The 26,332-nt window shown below is 36.4% G+C and overlaps 1 protein-coding gene across 5 annotated transcripts in view; it reads right to left on the bottom strand.

The window, feature by feature from the left end:
- MYO16 (myosin XVI) overlaps positions 1-26,332 on the bottom strand; it is a 516,601-nt gene that overhangs the window by 85,675 nt on the left and 404,594 nt on the right. For all 5 annotated transcript variants that reach the window (XM_006909366.3, XM_015587388.2, XM_025045004.1 and 2 more), the window contains one exon: positions 13,238-13,340. In XM_006909366.3, coding sequence (XP_006909428.1) covers positions 13,238-13,340 — 103 coding nt within the window. The remainder of the gene's footprint in view (positions 1-13,237; positions 13,341-26,332) is intronic.

A 26,332-nucleotide genomic window follows, 5' to 3' on the forward strand; every position in this document is an offset into this window, starting at 1 on the left:
GAAGTCAGTAAATGGTGGAAATAAAAGGAAAAAAACTGGAGTGTGGAGTGAAAATGGTCCACTTATGTGCAGACATAAGACATAAGATTAGGGAACAATGATTTAGCTGAACCTTCCCCTTTACGGAGAAAAAGTGAAATCTCATAATAAAATATCTCCAGGAAATAACCAGTTTTTAATTCATATATAGGGCTAAATTAGAGAGTAAATATGAAAGATGAAGTGGATTTTTCCCATCACACATTGGAGATTCCACAGGACCTGACAGGGGGGTAGTTAAGAAGTGGTCTGAGGGTTTCACACGGCAGATCTGCATGTCAAGCCAGACTTGGAGGCAGAAAAATGAAGTTCTTGCTGCGACTAGGATAATGACAAGAGAGGAGGAGGGTGGACACATGAGGCATAAGGCATGTTCAAGGGAAGATGGAGCACATGAGACAGGTAGACACGTCTAATGGTGAGAGCCAGAAGGACAGGCCAGTTCCCAAAGTTCCTGGTGAGTTTTTGGTATAGTTATTTATGCCCATGAAAGTTCTCCCTGTAGAAGTAAATCAAGGGCTTTGAAAGTGAGGAGGGTTTCTGGGCTTCTGATTCAGTGGTAAGAGGAGAGAATGAAGGTCTGAATCTCTAAGTCTCCTACTAAGACATAGCTAAAGACTGCGGACATGACTGGGTATTGTGCTGTCATCACATTCAGATAATTGGAAAAGTACTTCATTCGGCTATTTAGTATACTTGACAGTTATCCAATGAACTGATTCATTATTTCATATTCATTCATTCATTCATTCATTCATATCTTTACCATATAATTTATGTGTAGATTGGCAATATTTAGAGATTCTCATTTAAAATGTTAACATTTGTTTGACTTTGCTGGTCTTTTAAAGATGCTATGTTTGTAGTTAATGCTTATTCACTCCTGAAAGAATAAAATTAGCCCTTTAGTAGTAGTTTGGATTTCTTCCTTAGAAACTATTCTTAGTGCATTTTAGTCTTTAAGTCCTCTGTTATCACTGATGCTCAGGATTAGTGGAGCATAAACCTAGGAATCTTTGTTAATCAGGAAACCCCAGACAAGATCACATAAATTCTAAATTTGCAGGAATTTACATTGTCTATTACTGACGTGGACTAGGAGAAAAATGTTGGCCATTTTAATTTTTCTATGGAATGAATTTATATAAAGTTACTCTGTATCAGTGCCTTAGAGTTTTATATCAAATCTGACAAATTAGGATTCATCCAAATGAGACCAAATGTTCAGATCTCCTACATTCTTGGTTTTTGTTGCATTGTCTTATAAAAAGATATTTCTCACAACCAGAGAAAAGAGATTGAAATGTTCTCCTACTGAGCCCTCTCCCTGTGCACTAATGCAGAGGGTTCTGATCTGAGATGAAAATGTTAATGTCATTCTGACTCCTGTGAAAGTAAACCATCTGTGAATTATAGTCATCGCTATTTTTATTAGAAAACCATTAGTTTTTTTTTTTTTTGAAGTGACAGATTTTGAAAGATTAAATGAAATTGTCATTGATGACTTCGAAAGCTTCAATTACTGCTATAGTTTTCAGGGATTTTTTTTTTTTTTTTTTTAGAGATGCAGGCTGCAGGAGAACAGACATTGCTGGAACGGAGGTTGTGATGGAGTGTAGGTGGCCTGGAGGCTGTACAGAAGAGAGATACTAAGGGAACCTGTGAAGATCTTCAACTCCTCTTCCTCCTCCTTCTGCCTCCTCCTCCTCCTCACTGATTGCTACTTCCAATCATAGAGATGCTAAGAGGAGGGTGACCAAGCTTAAGCACAGAGGTTGTGGAGGGGTAGAGAGACCTACGCTCTGTCTCCATGGCAACCCCAGGATCCCACAGGAGGTGCAGATGACTGAGCTCACCTTTATAGGGATGTCTCCCTTTGACTACCCCTCACTGTCTGGTAGATGAAAGACAAAACTAACTTCACAGTGATCTTTCTAAACATTGATCTCATTACATTGCTTTTGTGCTTAAAATGATTTAATTGCAGGTCATAATTTTCAGGATAATGTTCAAACTCTTTTGAAATGTTTATTAAACTTTCTACAGTATGGATCTTTTTCAATGTATTCTTGTTTATTCTCAAACTGTATCATATTGTTTGCTGTTCCATAATGGGAACTTAGTGAACTCTCAATTTAGCATGTACTATATAATAATAAATTAATTATAATAGCATATCTATGTCACTAATGTATCTTGTACATATCTCTATAATTATCACTGAATTCCTGGATTTGTCTGAATATTCAACTTCACTGTGAAATATCTGTGGGCTAGGATAATGTTGGAAAAATATAAAGATCATAAGTTATATATATTAAGGTAGAGAAAATAAAAGTAACTGCAATAATAAAATGAATTTCAAAGAAAGCATTTTTAATGAACATTGACTACAACATGAATTCAGGTATTTCTTTAAAAATCATGTAAAATAATGAAATCTTAAACACTAAATCTGTTTGAACTATATAAATTCCTTCGTTTTATAAAAATACACCTAATGTGGTTCAAGAAATAAAGATGTTAAATTCTATTTTTGGTGCCAGCACACTCTCGGTATAAGATTATTGTAAAACAAAATCTAAAATGCACTTCATTCTCTAATACTTTACCCAATCCTCAATTCACCTTGAACACTGCCTCTGATTTGTCAATCTTCCAGAAACTTTCAATGATTCCATGTTGCCTGCAAGCTAAAATGTGTACTTCTGGGTTTGCATAATAACCTTTATTAATCTCTTAAGAGCTAATACTTTTTACTCTTCTAAAAGAGATGTTACTTACTATTATTTTAACTTCTCATGTGCTCCCTGAGAGCAGAAAACCAATGTTGAACTTCTGTAGATATTCTCAAGGGCTTATAGCATTTTTATGCACAGGATTCTTTTTTTGAATGATGTTACTATCATTCTCAGTGTTATTTTAGATATATTCCTTCATATCTATATATATAATTATTAGAATGTTTTATTAATAATTACCATAAATTATATTTTAATAGAAATAGTTTATTGTGAATGCTTATTTTTTTTTGCTTCAAAAATGCTTTATTTTCATTATTACTGGTAAAAAGTTAATCTTGAAAAATTTTAATCATTTTTTGCTCTAAAAACATTAGTGTTATTCTAAGAAACACTTCCCATTAAAATCATGATGTAGAATACCATAGTTGCATTAAAAGTAGTCATCTTCTTTCACTATTAAGTTGGCATTCCAAAAAAAATGTCCCGGTTTCTCATAAAGTGCCTTACTATGTAAATCTGTTCCCAGTTTTTTAAACAGCTTTACTGATGATGATATGAACAATATATTCTTTATTTTATGTGATTTGATGTCTCCATCACTCTCCCATCGGACTCATTTTTCTTTCTGCTAATCTGAGAATGTTATTGTGCTCCTTTAAATTATTGTCCTTTCTACTTTTACCATGAAAAGCACTTTCTATACCTATTAGGTAATCTCTTCCAAACAGAATCAGCTCCCCAAGCCCCAACGTTTACACATGCATGCTATGAACAGTCCACTCATTCTTGGCTCTATATCGTTTTCACATAGCTCTCAAGTGCATTGTATCTTATACCTTTCCTGATTTTCCTTGTCTCACATTTATTCGTCCATCGATTCTATCATGTGTCTGTCCTATCAGTCTATTCACTCATCATCCACCCACCTATCTACCTATCCACCCATCCATCCATCCATCCATCCATCCATCCATCCATCCATCCACCATCCATCCATAAATCAAACATTTGCCAAGGGCCTTCCTGACACCAGGCACTGTGCCAGGCTCTAAGGTGAGAGGTTGAACAGAATACCATCTATCCTTTCATGAAGTAAAAAACAACATTTAACTAAAATTCATCTTCTCCAGGTTAAATTCACATATTTCACCAATTTGTTTCTTTGATTCTTTGAGTTTTTAAGGATGACCATTATTTTGTGTTTATTTTCAATATTTTGTATTATCATAGTAGCTTTGAAAAACTACTAAATAGAAATATTCTAATGTTCAGCCTGACTCTGAATGTACTTTTAAACATCCTCAAAGGATACATTTATACTAAAATACAAGTTCTCTTTATTATAAATAGACTATTCTTGAAGTTAACTTCAACATAGAAAAGATAATTATAGCCATACACATCTAATAAAGTACTGTATCTTCTGGTATTTGAAGAAGGTGGTTTGGTTCAAATTACACATAATTACAGGTTAAGAAAAATTAATAACTCTCACCTAGAACAGTATGACCTGTACAGTAAGCAGTGATGAATAAAAATGACTATTTTGATCTTACTAGTGAATTGCTCACTGTGTGATGCTATATATTATTTCATTATGAAAATCATATCTATATGATCAAGAGCAGTTAAAAAAAAAACAAATCTATTTCTCCCAAAGTGACACATTGTGAAAAGCAAACCCAAGCTTAACCTAAACAAGACTGATTAGCTTCAAAACCAAAAAAGAAAGTACACTGGATAAGTTAATGTATTCATTTAAAGAGCACCTTTAGTCTTTCTTCTTAACGAAATGGCCTTAATAATGTCAATAATAATTATCTGCCCTATAAAATGTGTATGTTATAAATGATTAACAGCAGCATAAACACAATCACAGCCCATTGTACTCACTGGGGCATGTATAGACACATATGCCAGGACCCCTTCTGCCACCAGCATCTGCTGACTTACTGCCATCTATGTATTCTGATGTTTTCTTTACTTCTAAAAATATAAATACTCATGACATTTCATCCTGGGCATCTGATCTTATGTTGTTCATCCTTAAGAGTACTTACATAGCTTTCCTAATTTTCCAAATATTTGTTCTGTGGTGTGTTCATGTTTGCTTTGAGATTCATCTACATTATTTTTGTGAATTATCTTCTGCTTTCAACTCCTAAAGGACCAAGTCTTTGCCACCATTTAGAGCTCCAAATTCTGCTAGTGTGCAACAAATTCACACTTACTAGTAAGAGCTTGAGCATATTCCTGACCTAAATTAATATTTTGGTTTTAAAGGAGATTCCACTCTTCAAGTTCACACAATTTAATAGAATGTCTCTTGTCCCTTCTCTGCCTCACTGACCTTTTGTCCTGTTGACCATTGCTCTACCTTACGTGAACTACTACATTAGTTTGTTAACTGGTTTCCCAGCTCTATTCTTCTTTCCAACAATATATTTTTTCATGTTTAAAGTATAAATAAGATCACGTTACCCCGCTCTTTAAAGCTTATTGATAGCCTTACACTGAAATTAAAATAGAACGTTGTGCCTTGACTCTCATAAGGTCCTACTGGCTCTGGCCCCTACTTGCCTCTGAGCACTCATTCTCAACATGGTGATTCTGCCCCTAGAGGGTAAAACTGGTTCCAGATGTGCAAAAATACCCTTAGCTGATACAAGGTTCTTGGCATACAATAGGTGCTTAATAAAGGCTGTTGAAGGACTAAATAAGCCTTGAATTAGGGAAAACTAGATTGATATATAAGAGATAGAATTGGATTAAGCATTGGCAGAACCTCCATGTTTTTTATAGCTGTTAAGAGACACATATTGATGAGAACTGATTATTGAAGGACCACAAAATATTATAATAGCTAAGATTCCCCCCATCTAGTACTAATTCCATAGTAATTCTTTCATCAATTTTTCTCCTTGGTGGGATATGAAAAAATGAAGGTTGAGAAACACTGCTGTACAGCATCATATCTCTTCTTCTAACCCGGTTTTCAGTGCTCCATCCATCCTGCTCCCATCTGTTCTCTCAGGCTGCCTTCCTCTCCGGGTCTTGGCATACTACTCCTGCCCCAGACCCTGCTTCCTTGCCCTGTCGTGTGACTGGATCCTTTTTATCCTTCAGATCTCAGCCTACATGTGTTCCTCTCGGAGATGCCCTTCATGACCACTGTCCTATATACAAACAACAACCTCTTTCTTTCACTGTCACAGTGTCCTGGCTGATTCCCTTCCAGCATGAATCCTAACTTGTAATTATTTATTAGTTTACTGTTCATGGTCCCACCCCCACTAGACTATAAGCCCTGTGGCAGAGGGACATGTCATTCCTTCTTAATATTGCATCATAATTGCCTCTTGTAACCTCTGTGGCATAAACGCTTGTTGAGTCGATCAACCATTGAACCTGGTTAGAGAAAATTAGATTGAGTTCTAAAAAATGAAACAAATCATGAATAGACATAGCCAGTTTTTATTTAGCAATTGTTAAGTGCCAGATATTATACTAAGCCTTTTGCATAATGAGCTAAGAGGAAAAATATAAAATTACTTTAAAAGAGAAACTATCACACATGTCAGCAAGACTTGATTGTGGATACCTGTATTTCCAAAGAGAAAATGTGATAATAAGTTGGACGTTTGTTTATTCATTTATGCAACAAATATTGGTTGAATGTCTACTCTGTGCCAGACCCTGTAGGAGATGTAATAGTGAAACACACACATGCCATGTATGAACAAACACATATACATGCCATGTGTGAAAATATGTAAGAAAAAAAGATATGTAACATTCATCCTCATAAAGTTCAGAAAATAAGGGCCAGAGGCACACTGACCAAGAATTTAGCATCTGTAATATTATTTTTAAAAACCGAGTGAGTCAATACACACAAAACGTTTGAAGTAGATCAATTAATGGTGATCTGTATTTTCTTCTTTACTTTTCTCTATTTTCCAAGTTTCTTATTAAAAATGAATGCTACTTTTATAACAAAAATGAGTTCAAACACACGTGTATGTGTATGTCAGTGTTTAGTATAAGAAAAAAAGGAAATAAATATATGTGCATATTTATAGCAATTCCCAGTTATAATGCACACAGTACCAAGAGATACTCTTAGATCCCTAATATCTATTATTTGCAACATTAATAATTCCAGAGAATGAGAAGGAATATGAGAGAAAGAATAATTTTATAGCCTATTTTCTCCCTTGTACTTATTGTTGATTTATGAAGTGTTCCTTGAGTAATAAAACAAAGGTTATAAGCCATTAATTTATTGTACTAATAAGAGCCAAGGGCGCTGATACAATTGTCTTAGAAAATGTAAAAATGTAGGGGGTGCTTAAAACTTTAACAGTTTCTTACTCTTACTTTTATTATCTTTTCTCCACTGTACTATTTTAAATTAATGAAATAATAAATCTTTCATCTAACTGATTTTATTTAATGGCATGGGAAAATGTTAATCTTGCAATTCACAGCTCTGTAAGAATGAATCCTTCAAAAGCAATATATTTTACATAGACACAATGAAATGTAAGCTATACCTTGAAAATTATATTAGAAGATTATAATTAATTATTGTAATTCTTTAGTGAATAAACACAAATAGAAAAAATAATTTCACTAAAGCTGGGGGTTTGTTTTTCGTGAGAACCCTTTGTTATTTTTTTCAGTCTCAGTGGCGCGCTCTCTCTCTTTCACACACACACACACACACACACACACAACACACACATGAGATTAAGTATTATATCATATTGATAGATGAGATAAAGTTTAACTAATTTTGCTTATTTCTTGTGCGTATAGTCGTGAATGAGTTACTGAAAGTCTATGTCTGATTCCTCAGCCTTAAAATGTTAGAGGATATGTAAAATCGCTCTAAGGTTATAATCTAAATTTCTCCTTCTACAATTTCCACTAGCAGATCTCATGAGCACCTGCTTCAAAGGGACCACACAGGACACTCTTCTTTGCTTGTCCACAAAGCTTCCGCAACACCAAAGTTCAAGAAATCTCTCTGACACGACAATGAAACGTATGGCTGTGAAAGCCTTCCTATATAGGAGCCGGCCTGCTCCCCAATCCTGACTTTTCCTGAGCTCTGTGAGTGTCTGTGTGCTGAAGCAGCACCCCTTGCATCACATGAACTGACTCTGACAGATTTGTTTCTCCATTCGTCATCCGTCCAGATGGCTTTAAATGAATATAGCATTCAAATAACTACACAGAAGAAAGCATCCTCTAACCAGTTGATTCATATAAAATGTGTGAAAATCAGATTATACCATTTATTTTTCCACTTAGAATTAGTTTCAAAAGTTTTCACTTTACATAAATGACATAACATGGCAAAACAAGCATGTTCCACATGGCCTTAAGTGCCTGCTAGTCACCTTTCTGTGGCTTGAGGAAATCAGGACAGAAAGTGTTTGATTAAATGTACATAGTTCTAGAGGGATTATTTTCAAAGTTACCTTAAAGTAGGACTGAACTAAAAATGTATATATTCAGATAAATAAAATATCTGATTAAAAAGAAACCAAATAGCAGAAAGTTGTTAACTAGTGGCTTAAATTAACTTGTTTTCAAACTATGACTTAATTCAACCTATTTAGATTTCTTTCCACAAATGAAGTAATCCACATATTCTTCGTTTCATAAAGAAAGATATATCCAGTGAGACAGAAATCAGTAAGGGAAGTTAGTCATGCAGAGTCTATTCAAATCATTTTAAGAACCTTCCATTCTTCTTTGAAAAACTTACTTAAATTATGCTTTGAAATAAGGACAAAGCTCTAACTAGTCCATCATAATTTTTACATATGTCATTTCATCCAACACATGAACAAGAAACCACCACCGAGTAGTAGTCCTGTCCAGGCACCACGGCATCCTAATTTTTCTTATATTTTCTGCAAAATACCACCACCTTATGTTAAAGCAGTGATACTGAATAAGTTAAGGGAATAATAGTAACATGAAGGAGTTTTCAAAAACTTGTGGTTACTAGTTTGAATCATGTAAAGAAGGATGAATATTCCTTTAAGAAGTTAAGGGCTGACAGTGTAAAATATACAATTGGTTATATATTACTTAAAAACAAAAAGACTTTAAAGTAAAACACAGTCAGTGTGATTTACGATTTTCTTCACAGATGCTTAAAATAATTTGACCCTATACAATATTCTTGAATTGTACTTATGCAGTGGTTACAAATATTCAAAATCATTTTTAATTACAGAAGTAATGCATGAATACATATATCATCTAAACATTGATATAAGCTAAAATTTCATTTAGCTGTCATCTCAAAATAATTGTTAGGTTTTTGTTGTGAATTATTCTAGATTTAAAAAATTCTTATGTATCTATGTATCCATATAAAATATATAGTCTGATTTTATAGGTTATTATTGATAAAGACTCATTTATTAGGCTAGCATATGTGCACTGAGCATCTACTGTGCATCTTTCTTTGTCCCCTATGCTGGAGACACAGCAGTATATGCACTGATACAAATCTTTCTGATGAAGCATACATGTTAGTGGAAGAGAGACAGCAACTTTGTAGAAGATGTGCAATCTGAAGAATAAGAATAAAACAGAAGAGGAAGCAAATGATGCAGGAAGGTAGGAGAAGCTATATGGCAGTGAGCAAAGACTGGCACGCAGCAAACTAAACGGATTTACCGAACGGTTTAATAAGACTTCTCAAACTGTCTTTGCTCAAGTAGTGAATTGGAAGCAAGTATCACCCTGACTTGCATCTCAACCGGCATCATCCAGGAATTGTCTGCCAGCCCTAGAATTTCTTTGGACAGCCTGAGTAGCACCTAGGTCTTTGCTCTCGGGACTAGAATTAATATTAAACGCTGTATAAAGTCAAACACTTCTTCACTTGAGTCCAGTTCTTCTTCCTCTCTGTCTTCTCCTCCTTTTCTTTCTCTCCCTTTTCTCCCTTTCCCTTTTCTTCTTCTTTTTCTCCTTTTCTTTCAGAGATGCAGTTAGGAAATAGAGTCCAAAAGTGCTGTGCTATTTAAAGGTCATTTGGCTGACAGTTTGGGTAAGAAAGATTCTGATCAGAATCCGGGAAGCAGTCAGCTTGTTTTTCCTTCATCTACTGGGTAAATTATAAACACACACAAAAAAGATTCTAACTACAAGAAGCAATCTGCTGAGAATAATAAAAGAATATATAAGTGACTTTGATCAAAGCTCAAACTGTGATGTATAGTCTATGCCTTTCAAGTTCTGTTATCTGAATAAAGGACTTTAGATGGTTACATTAAAAGATATAGATCGAGTTAAATGCAGTGGAAAGAACAGAGCATAGCAAGACCTAGATGCTCGTCTCAGCAAAGTGGCCTTTCCGCTGAAACTAAATATTAACTATGCCTAATATTTTGATCAGTATGCTGATCTCTAAGGCTCTATTTCCTCATATTTAAAATGAGGTTATTACTGTTCATCCTGCCTACTTTCTTCTTCCTGCATAGAGCTGTTATTAGACTTAAGTCAAATAGAACAAAAAATTCTGAATAGCTTTACCACTTTCTTTAGAAGAATCATCTTTTATGAAATATTAAAATCCCCATCGCCTCATATACTGACTCCAAACCCACAATTATGTAAAGAATAAATAGCTCACATGGATCAATAAAAAACACACCAGCACTGAAGGTCAGATATCTATAACCTCACCGAGAAAAGGAAATGCTGGTGTTCACCACCACTTATGCAATCGCTACAATGTACAAAAATGTGAGAACTATGTATTTAGAATCCTGTACTCAGAGGCTTTATTGCACAGAGTCTGATTAATGTCAAGGTGAAGTGAAGAAATCTCATAAAATCTTTAAGACCTAACAGAATGATGATAAAAGGACCATAGTTATAGTTAAGAAAAGTGAATTTCTAGCTAATATTCAATACAAGTTCACACAGAAAAAGTGACTCCGGTCAATTCTAACATTACTTTTAAAATTATGGAAAAGAAAATCTATTAATTCATGCTAACCATTCAGAGCCAAAAAATGAACACTGACTGCTTAATAGAAATGTACATTGTAATTTAGCAATTTGGGAATCATGCTACAGATACAACAACCATCACTTAGAATGTAACTGTTGCTTTAAGCAGCTACTATTTAATCTTTGTCCTGATTAACCACTCAGAAGAGAGAGAGAGTAACTCTTCCTGAAGCTATCAACACATGTCAAACAAATGCTTTGCTTTTGAAACTAAGGAGTCTGACTTTCCAAGTCAAGAATAAATGATAAAAAAATTATTTTGCTTTCTGATTAGTATAAATGTGAAATGTGAATACGCTTTAGTTCTGTGAAGTCAATGATTTGTCTTGTAAAGTACATGAAACATTACATTTTGGAGAGATTGAAGAAAGCAGTCTTTTCTAACTATTCAAAAAAGCAGTCTTTCGCTGTTCGACATAAGTAAACAAGTTCAGAGAATGAATAAATTTCTTTCTTTCTTTTTTTTTTGTTCTGTTATTTTTGGCTCCTTTTTTTTTCGAGAGAGGGGAAATGAAGTAGTGCAATGAAATGGGGGCTCTCTCCTATTCTTTATTTTGATGCACTTTTACAAAGTCCCAATCTGTGTCTCAATTTACTCTCATCCCCAGCTGCAATTTCAAGTATCCTAGCACATGCAGAAATGTGGAAAGAATGATAGCTGCCAGCGTGCGCCAGTTTGTTCTCCAGTCCTCATGCACATCTGACCCCATACACTACACAAGTGTATCAGAACTGATGGCTAGTCAGGTGTTGTGGTTGCTGCCAGTTCTTTCTTAGGGGAATAATTGTTCCAGACTCCCTCACCTTTTATCTACAACACAAGCTTCTTTTTCAACATTAATTTATTTAAAAAGTCTTATCCATGAGTATTCTTTAACAGAAAAAATATAACAAGAAAATATTAGTGATACTTATTCATGAACCACTACTATCCAAATACTTACTTAAAAATTCCAGTAATGATTCAGTTGAAATGACTTAAGTTATCTACAAGCTTGATAAATAATTCTGCATGTGTCCCCCACATCTTATATCATTGACTTCAGAGTGATTGGTTGACATCATTCTGTGTTAGTAGTTCCTTCTTCCTCCTTTTTTTATTCAATCTTTTGGCATGGATGTGCATCCATGACTACTACAGAGTGTGTAAGCTTCCTCCTTCAGACTGTTATTTAAAGTTCAACTCCATTATTAGTTTAAAAAAAAGAAAGGGGAAAAATATATAGAAAAAGATTGGGTGGCATAGACAATTAAACCATTACTCATCAATGCTAAAAGTCTATGTTCTTAGTTCTTTGTCATAGAGCAATGAGTATGCTAGTGTCAAGCCATTATTCTCAGCCTGTTTGTCTAGACTGGGACACTTTCAGACACATTCGGCAATGCTGAACCTTCTGTTCAAGTCATTTCTGAAGTACATACATACCTTGTTTTTGGTCTCATCAACTATCATCCATTTTCACTTGTAGACAATCTCCCTATCATTTTGAAAATGAGATACCTGTTTTCCACCAATGGTTACATTTTGCCAAAGCCATTAGCCACCACGTACTTTAACACTCTTAGTGGTGTTTAGCTAGAAACTTCCAGTAATTCCTGGTGGCTCAAACTTTATTCTGTTTCCCATTATTCCTCCAATATTACCTTCTCAATTCTTTTTACTTTTTAAATCTCCTTTTCCTAACACTGGTCATAAATGGCATACTGACGTTGTTTAAGGTATTAAACAAAATTCAGGACTGCGCCTTACTGTTTCTGGGGAGTACTTCCTGTGTTATTCTGTCTCATTACTTCCTCCTTTTGGAAGTCCAACTATCCATCCAGGAGGCCCCTGGATTCTGCCAACCAAAAAGATCACTGGACATAATTAAATGTTTCCAATTATGAAGATTTTGCCATTAAATGAGGGTGAAAGGACAGTGACATCTTTGGTGTGTGGTAAATGAGAAACAGGGCAGAGAAACAGAAAGAAAAGGAGCCTAAACTTGACGAGCCTGGAAAGTCTGGGTCTAAAAGACTCTTGTAAGATATCAGCTAGGAGCCAGCGAAACCAGCGTTCTGTCCCTGCAGTTTGGTTTCTCTGGCTTCTACTGCCTTATGGTACTTCAAAAAGCTTAACTGACAACGTTTGAATCTGCGACGTGGGCAAATTGAGCGGGGCTTGACAAACTTCTTGTCAGTACAGGAAAAAGAGCTTCTTGGCTTCCCTCAGTGTTTGCTGTGTGCTGCTGAAACCGGGAAATCAGAAAGACTGATGTGTTTCCAGGGAATACACTTAGTGTCTCGTCTTGCCAAACACATCAAGGCAATTTGTTTTTGCCAGTGAGACTCTGGTGGCTCCCCACAATGACTCAGCTCACTTATTTAAAAACCTAAACTGGTATGTTAGTAGCTTGTAGGTCACTAACCTGCCAGCCTTGTAATTTACACTGCTGGAGGACAAATCGACATCTCTCCTCAGCAGACAGTTTCTTCTTCTCACCGGGGAGCGTATCCACCAACGGCTTATACCTGTGTAAAGCAGCAGGGACACAGAGTGATGACTGAATTCATCAAGCAAATGATTATATTCAACAGATAAAATTTTCCCCTTTCTTTCTTTATTTCACGAGTCCCTTAAATATTCCATCCAGGATGTATTTAACAGGCAACTGAAATAACATTTATCTTTTATATGGAAAATGATTTTTTAAAAAGAGTCAAATATGTGTACAAGTCAAATATGTTTTTTCATCCTTTAACACTATCATGGAGTGATGCAAACCATTTATCAAAAGAAACTTTGAAGAGAAAAAAATTAATCTATTAGTTTTCATTTAAACATTAAGTGCTCTTAAAAAATATACATTTTAAGAAATTCCAGCATTCTTTATTCCCATTTGAGAGTGAATCTAGATGTAGTTAGAATCAATAATAAAGAAATATCAAAACATCCAAAATTCTTATTTAAGTGAGAGGCGAGTAGCTTCCTCCCCATCTATTACATAATTGAGTATTTTAAATCTTTTAGAGAGATGTTTTATTTTATTTTGCAAAATTCCTTCGAATTATTATCTTTCATTTCCTAGCTGAAATTCATGGCAATATAGTTTTCTACAGATTAAAAAAAAAAAAAAAAACTTTCAAAATTACATCACTCATTTGAAAAGTCTATGCAAAATTTCCCTTTGCGCTTAAGGTATTGAACCTAGCATATGACTAAAGCTGCAGTAGGAGGAGGGGGTGGGGAGAGATACAGAAGAACCGAGCAAAGATCTGTGCAACTGCATCCAGTTCAATTGTGTTTATGATTCTCATGTTGGGCTGCTCTGGGAACTTAATACCAAAAGTTAAATCACCTAAGTTTTCTGTAGAATATCTTGGTATTTCATCTAAAGTTTGCTGCAGCTAATTCAGCACCTTCTAAAATTGAGTTTTTTTGTTTCTGTAAGGCAACTAAGGAAGGAAGTACATTGCCTGCACATTTTTATTTACTGTCCTTCCTTGGAGCAAGCAGTGAGGGCACTGGACATGTCCCACTGACAGCCACATCGAATTTACATGCATTTCTTTATTTCTGCCGGTGCTGTAGAGAAATCAGGTGTACAGCATGTGGGGCAGTGCCGCAGCAACTATGGGTCTGGCATGTAACAAAGACTGAGAAAACATACCTATTTCACCTTTTGTGTAGTAGACATTTATTTCCTTTCTTATATTCTTAGCATTGTCACTGAAAATTCAGTATAGATGCTCCTCAACCTACAATAAGGTGTGTTCCAATAAATCCCATAGAAAATTGAAAATGCCTTAAATTGAACATTCATTTAATACACCTAACCTGCGAAATGTCATAGCTTAACCTAGCCTACCTTAAATATGCTCAGAACACTTACATTAGCCTACAGCTGGGCAAAGTCATCAAATACAAAGAATACGTTGTAGAGTTTAGATTGTCTACCCTTGCCATCATGTGGCTGACTGGGAGCTGTGGCTTGCCCAGCATCACAAGAGAAATATCAGGCCTATTGATAGCGTGGGACAAGATCAAAATTCAAATTCTTAAGTCAGTTTCTACTTAACGTGTATTGCTTTGGCACCATCATAAAGTCAAACAATTATAAGTCAGACCACAATAAGTCAGAGACCAACTGTATATTGTTTGTCTTAGATTGAGAATTGTCAGAATCTTCCTAAACAAGAGTCAGACAAAACAAATACATCAACATCGCAACAACTCTTCTTTCTCGTGTATAGATTTTTGCTTATGTGTTAAACTCAGGGTACAAGAGAGTGTAAAAATAGCAAGTAACAGAGACTGAACATGAAATCATAGTGCCAGAGGCACTCATCATTTTGATCACACTGAATGGATTGAAATGATCTGTGGATGACAGAAGTATTCAGTGATTTTTTTTTTTTTTTCCATTTAATAAGAGGCAAGAATGTGATTTCCTACCCAGCAGGCACTAAAGTTGGTATCTTTTTTTACTGGCCATATTGTGACTGCTGCAAAAGAAAAAATGTATTTCAAGGATAGGGCAGAGCAGAGTAAATGGGTCTAATGAAATACGTGTGTGTGGAGGATTGGGAACTGGAAGGAAAGTGTGCAGTGGGGCGGACGCCTACAAGTTTATAGGTATCCCCAATATCAGTGCATCAATGAGCAAACACGAATTTTGTTTTATGATGTTTAAGTGGTGCAAAGGTGACACAGGATATAATTGTATAATGTGTTAGAACAGGAATGAAACAGGATTGGGGATCTAAACACAGCTTCACGCTGCAACTGCGTGGCAAATGTGCTATGAGGCCCTTGGCAAGCCACTTAGTAACTCTCCCCTCTCTCATTACTGCATGTGTGTGTTTCCCGGGATGCAACATAAATTCTACATTGTATTATAAACACTAGTTTAACTCTGGTCTGTCCTCAAAGTATGTGAGCTTCCTTAGGCCATGGTGTCTGCTGGATAGCTTTTGTAAGGAGCAAGTACAAATAAATGATGAGAGGCCTAGACGTCGGGCCAGGGGTGGGAAGTAACATTTTTTAAGCACTGAAGGAGTACAAGGGGCTTTTCATATGTCATTTCACATACTTCTCACAGCTGTAGAAAGTCTGTATGATAATCTTTTGATAATGAGAAAGCTGATGATCACAGAAATTAAGTCATTTGCTCAAGTTCACACAGATGGTATGTGGGTTGAACTGAGTCCCCCCGAAAGATAAGTAAATGTGACCTTATCGGGAATTTCGGTCTTTGCAGATATAATCAAGTTAAGATGAAGTCATTAAGGGTAGGCTCTTATCCAGTATGACTGGTGTACTTATAGGAAGAGGAAAATGACATGTGACAACAGAGGCAGAGATTGGAGTTATGCAGCTGCAAGGCAAGGACACCATAGATTTAGGTTACCATAAGAAGCTAGAAGAGGCAAGGAAGGATTCTATACAAAGGGGCATGGCCCTGCTAACATATTGATTTGGGACTACCGGCCTCTAGAACTGTGAGGGAAGAAGTTTCTGTTCTTTATGCCACGTAGCTTATGGTTCTTTGTTCGGACACCCTGAGCATGCTTACAGAGATGGTAAACGTGGCTGAGCTAGAAATTGAACACAGAGCAATCTGATTCTAGAGGCAATCTCTCCATCACCATTGCTACGGTGTGGACAGAAACTAACAAGCCCCCAGCTGTTAGTTCTGGAATGGAAAAGGAAGAGATCGAGCATGAAAGACTGAAAAGGTAAAACCCAACAGTAGTCATCAGTACACAGGACATGCACAGATAAGAATTTGTGGCTCTCTGACCTCTGGGTGACTGGGCCTCTTCCATAACAGTAAACTAGAACACATAATGAAATACAGACTCATTCAAGTCCTCAGGAAAATCAATGCGTTTCTACCATTTAACCAGAGTTATACAATGAAATGAAATCATTCAAATTATCTTTTTATTCTCCTATAATTATCTCATTCTGGAACTTTGTTAATTATCGCTGAGAATTGAATTGACATAATTCAAGTATCTGAATACAGTATTAAGAAGTCAGAACAAAATTCTTACACTTGGTGCCTTTTTTCTTATTTTATATTGTTCTTTTGACACCTAAAATGGTATAATTCTGACATTTCAACTGAAAAGACAAAGATGTCACTTTAGGCAGGGTAAGGTACTCTTAGTGTAATTAAAAACAACTTGTCTTTTGGAATGAGACTGTCATCTAGGTGATGTCGCTGGTCTATCACTGTGCTAAAACATGATCTCACAGAGACTTCGATCTGAGGCCTAATGGTTATAATGAACATGCAACACTACATGGGGCCTGAGCACAAATGTGGCCAGAGATGGGACTTCTCAGCTCTCATTTCCCACTCCCCCCAGTGGGGGAGTGATCAAAATGAGGTCACTTCAATCCACTGAAGATTCCTGTATTCAGGCTGACACCTGCCCTGCGTCTGAGATAAACCACTGACTGAGAAATAAATATTAACTCTTCTAGCTAATTTACTCTTGTCTCATCCTGACTTGGAATGAGGAGAAAGATTGGGATCTAGTTCCATGTCTAGAATTGGGGTCCTGTGACTCTTTCATTGGGGCTCAATCAACCAACCAAGATTATACTGGGAATGTACTGAGCTTGCAGCAGGGAACAGAATAGACAAAAATACTTATATTTTCTGATGGAGACAGAGAGAAAGAAAATAAAGCAGAAAAAGTTTCACTGTGCGAAAACATCTAAGGATGAGGAAGGAAGCAGTAGCTCTCTGGGTAACAGCCACGCTGAGGATATAGCAGGTCCTGAAGCCCTGGATGGAGTAGCACCTGTCAGTTAGGGGAATATCAAGAAGCTGGGTGTAGCTGGGGCAGAGCGGGGGAGAGGAAATGTGGAGAAGGGTTCGCAAAGGTAAGCACAGCAAGGATGGGAATCATGCAGATGACTGTAAGGACTTGGGCTTTGATGAGAGTGGTGGGGAACAAGGGTTTGAGCAGACGAGCCCCAGCACTTGACATTAAAAGATCACCGAAGCTGCTAGGCTGAGAGTGGGCAGCAGTGGAGCAAGCAGAGAGCTAGGCAGACTATCTGCAGGCTCTTCCCACACACAGCCCAGGATGAAAGTAACAAAAGTGGTAGGGACTGGCTGAACTCTGTCGTAGCTGGAGGCAGACCTAATAGGATTTCTCGATGGGTTGATGTGGATGTGAAGGGGAGAGACGATGAAGCTAAAGTTTTTTGAACTCAGAGATTGAAGGATAGAGCTGATGTTTACTAAGAGGGAGAGCAGTGAATTCCCCGGATGAATGCTGCATAAACAAAAGGGAAAAGGAGGCATTCAAGCGGAACAGGGAGGTAGGTACCAAATGTCAGCCAACACCCCGAACCCGATTTAGTTCCTCAACTGGGTCAGTTTCTCCTCTGAACGTTTCAGTCCTGAAATCCTTTGAAATTCAATTCTATTCGACAAATACTTATTGAGCACCTATTATGAGTAGAATACTCTGCCAAAAAATGATGTATAGGTTACTAAAGTGTGTAGAGCAATGTCCCATTTTCACTGCATATGCTCAACATAAAACATGACTTTGGGCCCAAACTATATAACAGAAAGGATTTTTTTTTTATTTCAAGACCTTGTAAAACTTTCTTATTGTTGACATATGTTAATTATTTAGTTGGGAACAGCAAAATAATGTTTGGGGAGAAGCATTAACCTCTTCATCCCTGAGGATGAACTGGATAATCCATAGACAGAGGAAAATGAAATGTCGCAGGAGAGAAAGAGAAAGACAGCCCATGAGGGCAGGGCAAGGAGGAAGGACTAGGAGAGAAAGGCAGGAATGGGCCTGCACAATTTCAGAGCAGCTAAAGGAAAGCAGAGTTTGAAATGTAGTCGGCAGCACTAGATGTTGCAGAGAGGTTAATGTGTGTCAGTACAGAAAAGGGGCTGCTGGATTTGGTGACTGGTCAATCAAGGGCAATGTCAGAGACTCAGAAGAAACCAGATTACTATGGCATCAAGACATCAGCAGATGGAGGAGAAACATGAGTGCTGGGCTCTGGTGGTTCCAGACATAAAGAAAAGTGAAGGTCAATAGCATGAGGATGAAACAATCAACTAACATTTTGGGGGTGTTTTGTGTTTCAGTGGGAAGGAAGAACAAAGCTTATAAGCAATATTTGTAGAAATATACAAAGTCTGCATTCTAGTCATGCTTATTTTTGTATATTTAGATTTTACTCCAGATTATTTGGTTCATTCATTTCCAGCTCTGATGGCACAGGGATGCAGTTTCTTCTATAACCATTTCCTTCATCTTTTCCCACAGAGCACTGAGTGGTGTCTCTACCTGGTATGTATGCCACAAACGTAGCTGTCTGGCTATGTTTGAATAGGGACGCATTTCACTGGTTCTATGAACTTGCCTGGGTTGTTCATTTTACTCCTCATATTCATACTCTCATAGTAAACACAGCGCAGGTGCGGAAGAGTGATTTTCTAGCTGCTTGGGGCTAATTTCCAGCATTCAGAATGCTGAGTGGTGGGTTGAGCGTAACGGCTGCCTAGCAACAGCACTGACATATATCATGAAAATAGTGAGAGATATGAAGAAAAAAGAGCACAAATGGGCTTGAGAGAGAAATAAAACTTATTCCAATGTGGAAGGGAGGGGAATATATGAAAGGAAAATGAGACACAAAGAGAGAGGACTTGCAGAAGTGCTTTCAATGAAAGAGGGATACTTTTTCGTTTAAAGAGAAAGATGTAAAAGCAAAGAGATAAAGCTGTCAAAAATTGTCTAGTTCACACCAAAATCTTCCATGTTCTCTAAGTGTGCACATTCTTTCTCTTCTTCCCACAACTCTTAGGGTTTAAAAATCCCACCTGTCATTTTAGGTTTTGTCCAGGCTTTCACCCTCTGAACTGTCTGTTCTGAGTGGGTTGTCTCTACTCCCGTACCACCTTTCCATGTCCCCATTGCAGAATGAAACCCGCACCGCTCAGTGTACCACATGGAGCTTTTATCATGTGTATCCGCTCATCCTATCACATCTTCTACCATTTTCCAATAGGTCCTCTGCGTCAGGCCAATCAAACCACTTCCAAACTTTCCACATTTCTTTGCACGTTCCCGTCTCCTCTCTTCAGTACCCATGACCTACCCTTTCCTGTATGTTTACAGGAAGGACCGGAAAGGGACATAAACTGTATTTTGCAATGACTTTTGGGCTTTCTGGATTGTTCAGGCCTGGAATTTGGTCTTGAGTTTATTTTTACATTTATTGGGATCAACATTAAACTCATCAGTGTTCATCAGGATCCACATTCAACTCTACTAAGCGAAAAAGAAGTCTTTACATTTTTATTAGACAATTTCAGGCCTACTTCTTATGCCACTGGTTAAAACTGATTTCTCTTTCTAAATTATAGTGTAGACGCTGCTGTCCTCTTTAGAAACTTGGGTATGCCATTTGAAGACATAGTGGCACTTCCTATCCCCATGTTCTTCCCGGTTAGGAGCCCCCTAGGAGTGGAATCCTTGGGAAGGGCAGGGAGGGCAGTGCAGAAAAGCTGTCCCTTTGACATCACCCACAACCTGTTCTTTCGGGGGCTGGGTAGCTGGCATGGTTAGGGATGTCCCTAACTTCTACATGCAATTCTCTAGAGTTGAAAATAGACCAGGGAAGATATAAGGGAGGGTGAGAGAGAGGAAACAAGGAAGGGAGAAAAGAATAAAGGGAGGGAGGAAAACCAAGGAAGATTTATGAAGTGCCTATAAATTCCAGGTATGACGATAGGTTACTCCGTATCGTCACTGAATTCTCACAACAACCCCAGAATGGCATTTAAAGCAGTTATATGATGTGATAACTTCAAAGAGTTAGTTTATAGCAGAGCTGGGATCTTAATCCAAGCTGTAGAATTTCAAGTCTAACATGGCTGCCACTGAATTAACATGGGGGTGAGGTAAAAACAGATATCAGATATCTTCCCTTTTATTTTTGTGCTTAGAAGAATAAAGGTAACCGTCATACAGAATGAGGAATATTAATATGACAGGAAATGTAAAGAGCAAGACTCCATGCTATTCCCCTAAATTCCAAGTCTTCTAAATCAAGATTATTCTCTCTCTCTCTCTCTCTGTCTCTCTCTCTCTCCCCCTCATTATGATAGTGGTTGTTTTTGTTACTATTATTTTAATAACAACATCATGTTATTATTTTAATGCCATCATAGCCATTAACTCTTAAGAATCTCAAAGAGAATAAAGCTTACATAGAGGAAAATTCCCAAGATGATATTGCAGCTCTCATTTCGTGTGAATTCTAACTAGCCGAATCTGTGAACCGCCAGCATACTAAAGGTGATGGGTGTGAAGGACCACAATAGACATATGTCCACTTCCACCACAGCCACTTCCTTAAAAACATCTCCTTCCAAAGCCGATGGCAAGATCATGGCAGATGCCCTGGAGATGCAGCCTTAATCTTATGACATTCATTCATTCATATACTTTATGTCACTAAGCCCGGGGGCCTCTCTCCTCCCAGGCAACATGAGAGTTGAATAATAAAAAAGAACAGTAAATTATACCTCAGCTCCTGGGATTAGCCAGTACCACTCTGCAGATAAAAAATGAATTCAGAGCATCTGCTAAGAATTTATATGACAATCTTCTCAAGTTCTCTTACTTAAAGCCAGTTCCACCATTTCATTTTAATTGTGCAATGTAACAACATTCTATTTACTCAATAAATGGATAAAAGTAAAACACTAAGTTGAAATGTCCCAGCATAAAATATTTACTAGGTTTCATTTCCTGAGCAGCCTTTGCAGTGTGAAACATTTATTTTAGCCAGGTTTGTACTTGCTTTTAATACAGCCCAAGGATATTTTTCTACACAGAAACCCCATCCGTGCATGCATAACACTCCAGAGCCATCTACCATAGGAGACATTTAAAACTGTGCCCTCTTGGGGGACTGAAAACGTGACTCAGCTGAAATCATGATTGCAACCAAAGGAACCAATCTTGCTGCTTTCTGATCTCATTACACACACCCAGGAGGATGCTGAGCACAATCAGTGCGTACTTTCAGACCGATATGCTTTCATCCACGCTTTGTAGAATTTACTGGTTGAGCCATAATCTGTATTTTATCAGGTACAAGAACAGCTTGTTTAGTTACACTAAAAAGAACAGCTGTTCATTTGTTGTTGAAGCCTAAATAAGAGATCTCTTTAAGTTATATGGTTTAAGTAAAATTATCCCATTCCTAAAGCAATTTGCTCCTTAACCAAATATTCACCGGGGTCAGTGTGACCTCCGTTCTTTGAGTACAGACAGGAAACCAAGGCAGGTCAATTTATTTGTTGGAGATTGTTATTCCAGTGTTTTCTCTCCCTACTAAACAGAGAAGGCAATCCTCCTTGGAAATGGCTAAAAATTTTATGGAGGTTGGCAGCTAATGTCAGTTATTTTATTAATACGGCAAGTTTATGCCTATTTCAAATATTGAATTGAGTTAGTAACACGAATCTGTTGTTCATAATATCACTGTCATTACAGTCGGTTAGCAAATGATGAAGAAGAATGAAGTACAATCTCCAAAGGAACTGTCTGGCCCTGAAACTAGATCGCACTATTTCAACAGGAATGAAACTTTCTTTTGGACATCTAATTTTGAAAAAATTTATGAGGATGGTTGAATCAAGACTTAGGGTTTGGTATCTGAACTGAATTATGTTTGTTAATTTTGGAACTTATTATTTAAAAAACACTTTATTGAGGTATGATCGACAAATAAAAAACTGGACATACTTAATATATTCAACTGGATGAGTCTGGAAATAAGTGTACATCTGTGAAAACATCACCACAATCAATGCCATAAACATATCCATCACCTCCAAAAGTTACCTCCCACCCTCATTTTTATTTATTCTTTTTTAAAAAGATAAGATCAACCCTTTTAACAAAATTTTAAAATTACAACACAGTTTTGTTAATGCTAGGCACCACGCTGTACAGTAGGTCTCGAGGACGTACTCATCTTTTAGAACTGAAACTTTATGCCCTCTTCTCCCTCCCTCTGCCCCTGGTAACCACTATCCAATTCTCTACTTCTAGGAGTTTGACTATTTTAGATTCCACATATAAATGAGATCATATAGTATTTGTCTTTCTGTGTCTGGCTTAATTCACTTGGTACAATGTCCTCCAGGTCCATCCATGTGGTTGGCAAATGGCAGGATTTTCTTCATTTTTAAAGTTGTGGTATATGCTATATACCACATGGAAAATATTAATTTTAAACTGCAGTCAACCAATACTTGGAGCTAAAATGGTTATTCATATGGTGAGTCATTAAACATGAGCAGTAGTTAATTCTAACATCACCTGACTGAGTTATATCATCTTGAGCCAAGAAACACAAGAAACATGCACATTTATAAAAAGATGATCAAAATGGTAAATTTAATATAAAGAATGGAATTTCTATTTCTCTTCAATGAGACACTAAGTACAAATATGCTACTTCTGAAGATTAGAACAGTAATGCTTTTATAATACTGAGAGATAATTAACATTAAGAATTAGAATCCAGTACATTTATATTTTGAGTGAAAATAACATGTGCACCTAAGTTAGGATAAATATTTATTATGTATTTCTACTAGTTGAAAACATTGGCTGGATAGGTCCAAATGCTAAAAGATACATGATATTGGCGATATTTTGAAAATTTAAGTATATTATCACTCACTGCTGGCTAGATACTAGTATTTCTAATGAAAATTTTAACTTGAAGAAAAGCATGATTAAAATTAGCATTAACTAGAATCCTAAAGGAATGATAACATGCAAAGTGCTCTGTCTTTTACTGTCCATTAATATGCCACACACCTTTGACATAAGACACACTAATATGTTCTGGTCTCTACCATTTCTACTTCTTACATTACTTCGATAATTACTCATTAAGATTAACACATGTACAACACTTCAGTACAGAAAATAGTAGTAAATAAGACATCGTCTTGCATTTGGGTGTCCTCTGGATAATGGTGGACATTTTTCAATGAATCTTTGAGAATTTCATAATTCTATAGAGGTGTGATCTTTGCTTTTGACTAAGCTATGTTGCAGCTCTATAGGGATAGAACTTAAGCTGTAGAAAACTGATAACAATGGAAATAATTCCTGTTCAAAGCAACACAAACAACATTTGTCTTGGCAATACAAAATAATTTTTGTCAGAGAATCTAAATCTCTGTAAATCAAATTTTCATTTCAACTGTCTTTAACATATTATTAATTTCTTCTTTACATAAAGAGCTGAATAAAATTTTTGATATGTATTCGACATATATTTGTATGACCATCACACTTTTACTTTTTCAAAAATTATACTTAACCACAATATGGTATGGTAATAGAAAATTAGCAAAGATGGATTAGCATTCTAGCAATAATCAAATCCATTTTACTTCTTTATCCCAACATACTCTCCAACCTCTGAAATCCAGTTTCTATTTTTGTGCACACCACTTTATCAAAACATCATATGTCAGATAGTTAACATTTTAAATGTCAAATCCAATAACTGTATTTTGTGGCTTTTTCTTCCTACTATACTTTTCCGTTTTCATATAACTTGATCTTTTTCTGTAACACATGAATCCACTGAAATAGTCGTCTCCCTGGTTTCCATCTCATTCTTTATGTTACCCTGTCACCTGTCTCAAAATTTCTCCTTTAGAGACATAATTTCCTTCAACCTTCTACTATGTACTTTTCAGCATTTCCTTCTTGGCTTTCCTGGAGTTTCTTTCCTGAGCAATCTCAAACACATCAAAGTTATAACTATCAGTTATAAAATTATTAGCTTATATATATTTTTAAAATTTTTGTATGTAAAACACAATAATCACTTTCCTGAACTTTACACCAATATGCTGAACTGCCTCCTGGACAGCACAATTTGGATCTTCCAAGTATACCTCTAGACTGACACATTCTACTCTATGCCCATCTCCTACCCCTAAACCAACCCCGCCCCCACCGCCACCCCATACTTTCCCATTTGGTCCTGTTCCATGGGATCTACTGCCTGTCTACCTCCCTACCTGGAAACCTGGGAGTCTGTGAAAACTGGTTCAATATCATGCTTTGATCATTTTATGTCCTAACATCTTTAAAGATTATGTTCTTTTTTTTTTTTTTATCTCAATTAAGGTCTCTCCATAAAGCCTCAACCACATATTTCTTGATTACTGTAATCAATAGTCTTCTAAATATACCTGACTTGCCCTAAGTAGTTAATTTTTCACACAGTTTTGCTTAACATCCTTCAGGGACTCCCCATCTTCCATATATAGTACCAGTCTTTCACGGACTATAAGATCCTTCATGATACAGTCCTTGACTTGTCTTTTCCTAGTTATATACTTCTCGGCCATTAAAATTATACACTCTTGCCATTTTGAAATTTATTGGACTCACCATTCTCCCTCACTGTTATGCTTCTGTACATACGTGTGTGGACGATCATTCTTTGATTTCTTTTCTGGAAACCTACATTGCTTGGTCTAAATACTGTCTGTATCCCCATACTGCCACTTTTCATTTTCCCTATCTTCTCAGGCAGAGAATATTCTATATATTCCATAAATTTAATCCTTAAAGTATCCTGCAGTATGCAGTGTGTTGAAAACATTCAACGAGCTCTCGTTGAGTGAGATAAAGAAAGAGAAAATAGGAGAAATGAGAGGAGATGAGAGAAAACAAATTTTTAACAATTATTTAATTATTTTATATACTGATATAATTCAATCTATGATGTTGATATATAAGTATATTTCTTTATAAAGCAAAGATAATCAAATAAGATTATTTAATATTTTAATAATAACTCAGAGAAAATTATTTTGCTGGTGACCATCCCCTCACAAAAACATATAAAAACTAATGATTGTACCATCACATAGCATATTAGCCATCAAGTAAAAGCACAGAAATTCATAGCCATTCATTTTTAATTTTCATTTTTGACTTATATTAAGGGGCATGGGCCATTTTTGACTGACTAGCACCTGGTCAACATCTCTGAGGTCAAAGTCATTGTCAGGTTTCTCGATGATCCTTTCTATAGCAGTGAAGAGGTGTTGGTTATTAGAACCATCAGTCTCAAGCAAAGAGAATAGATGTGGTCAGCATTGTCTTTTCTTCTCCAGGTTGCTGTGCCCCGCCAATTGTTACCTAATAGCACTCTTTCACTCTTATTCACCTGGATTGTTTAAAAAGTAAAGTACTCATTTTTCTTCAGATATGCCTTCTATACTTTCAAACTGGGTGACATTGAAAAAAGGCTGTAGCTGATTTTTAAAACCATTTATAAACCATCAAAAAACCAGGACTGCTGAGTAGATCAGCTTCAGTGAAAATGACAAATTGGATCAATTTTAAACCTATGTTTATATGTAACGTGTAATATATGTGTTGCTATACAAAGATGTATCCTGCAG

The sequence above is a fragment of the Pteropus alecto genome, unplaced genomic scaffold (assembly GCF_000325575.1).
Source record: "Pteropus alecto unplaced genomic scaffold, ASM32557v1 scaffold13, whole genome shotgun sequence".
Taxonomy (NCBI): domain Eukaryota; kingdom Metazoa; phylum Chordata; class Mammalia; order Chiroptera; family Pteropodidae; genus Pteropus; species Pteropus alecto.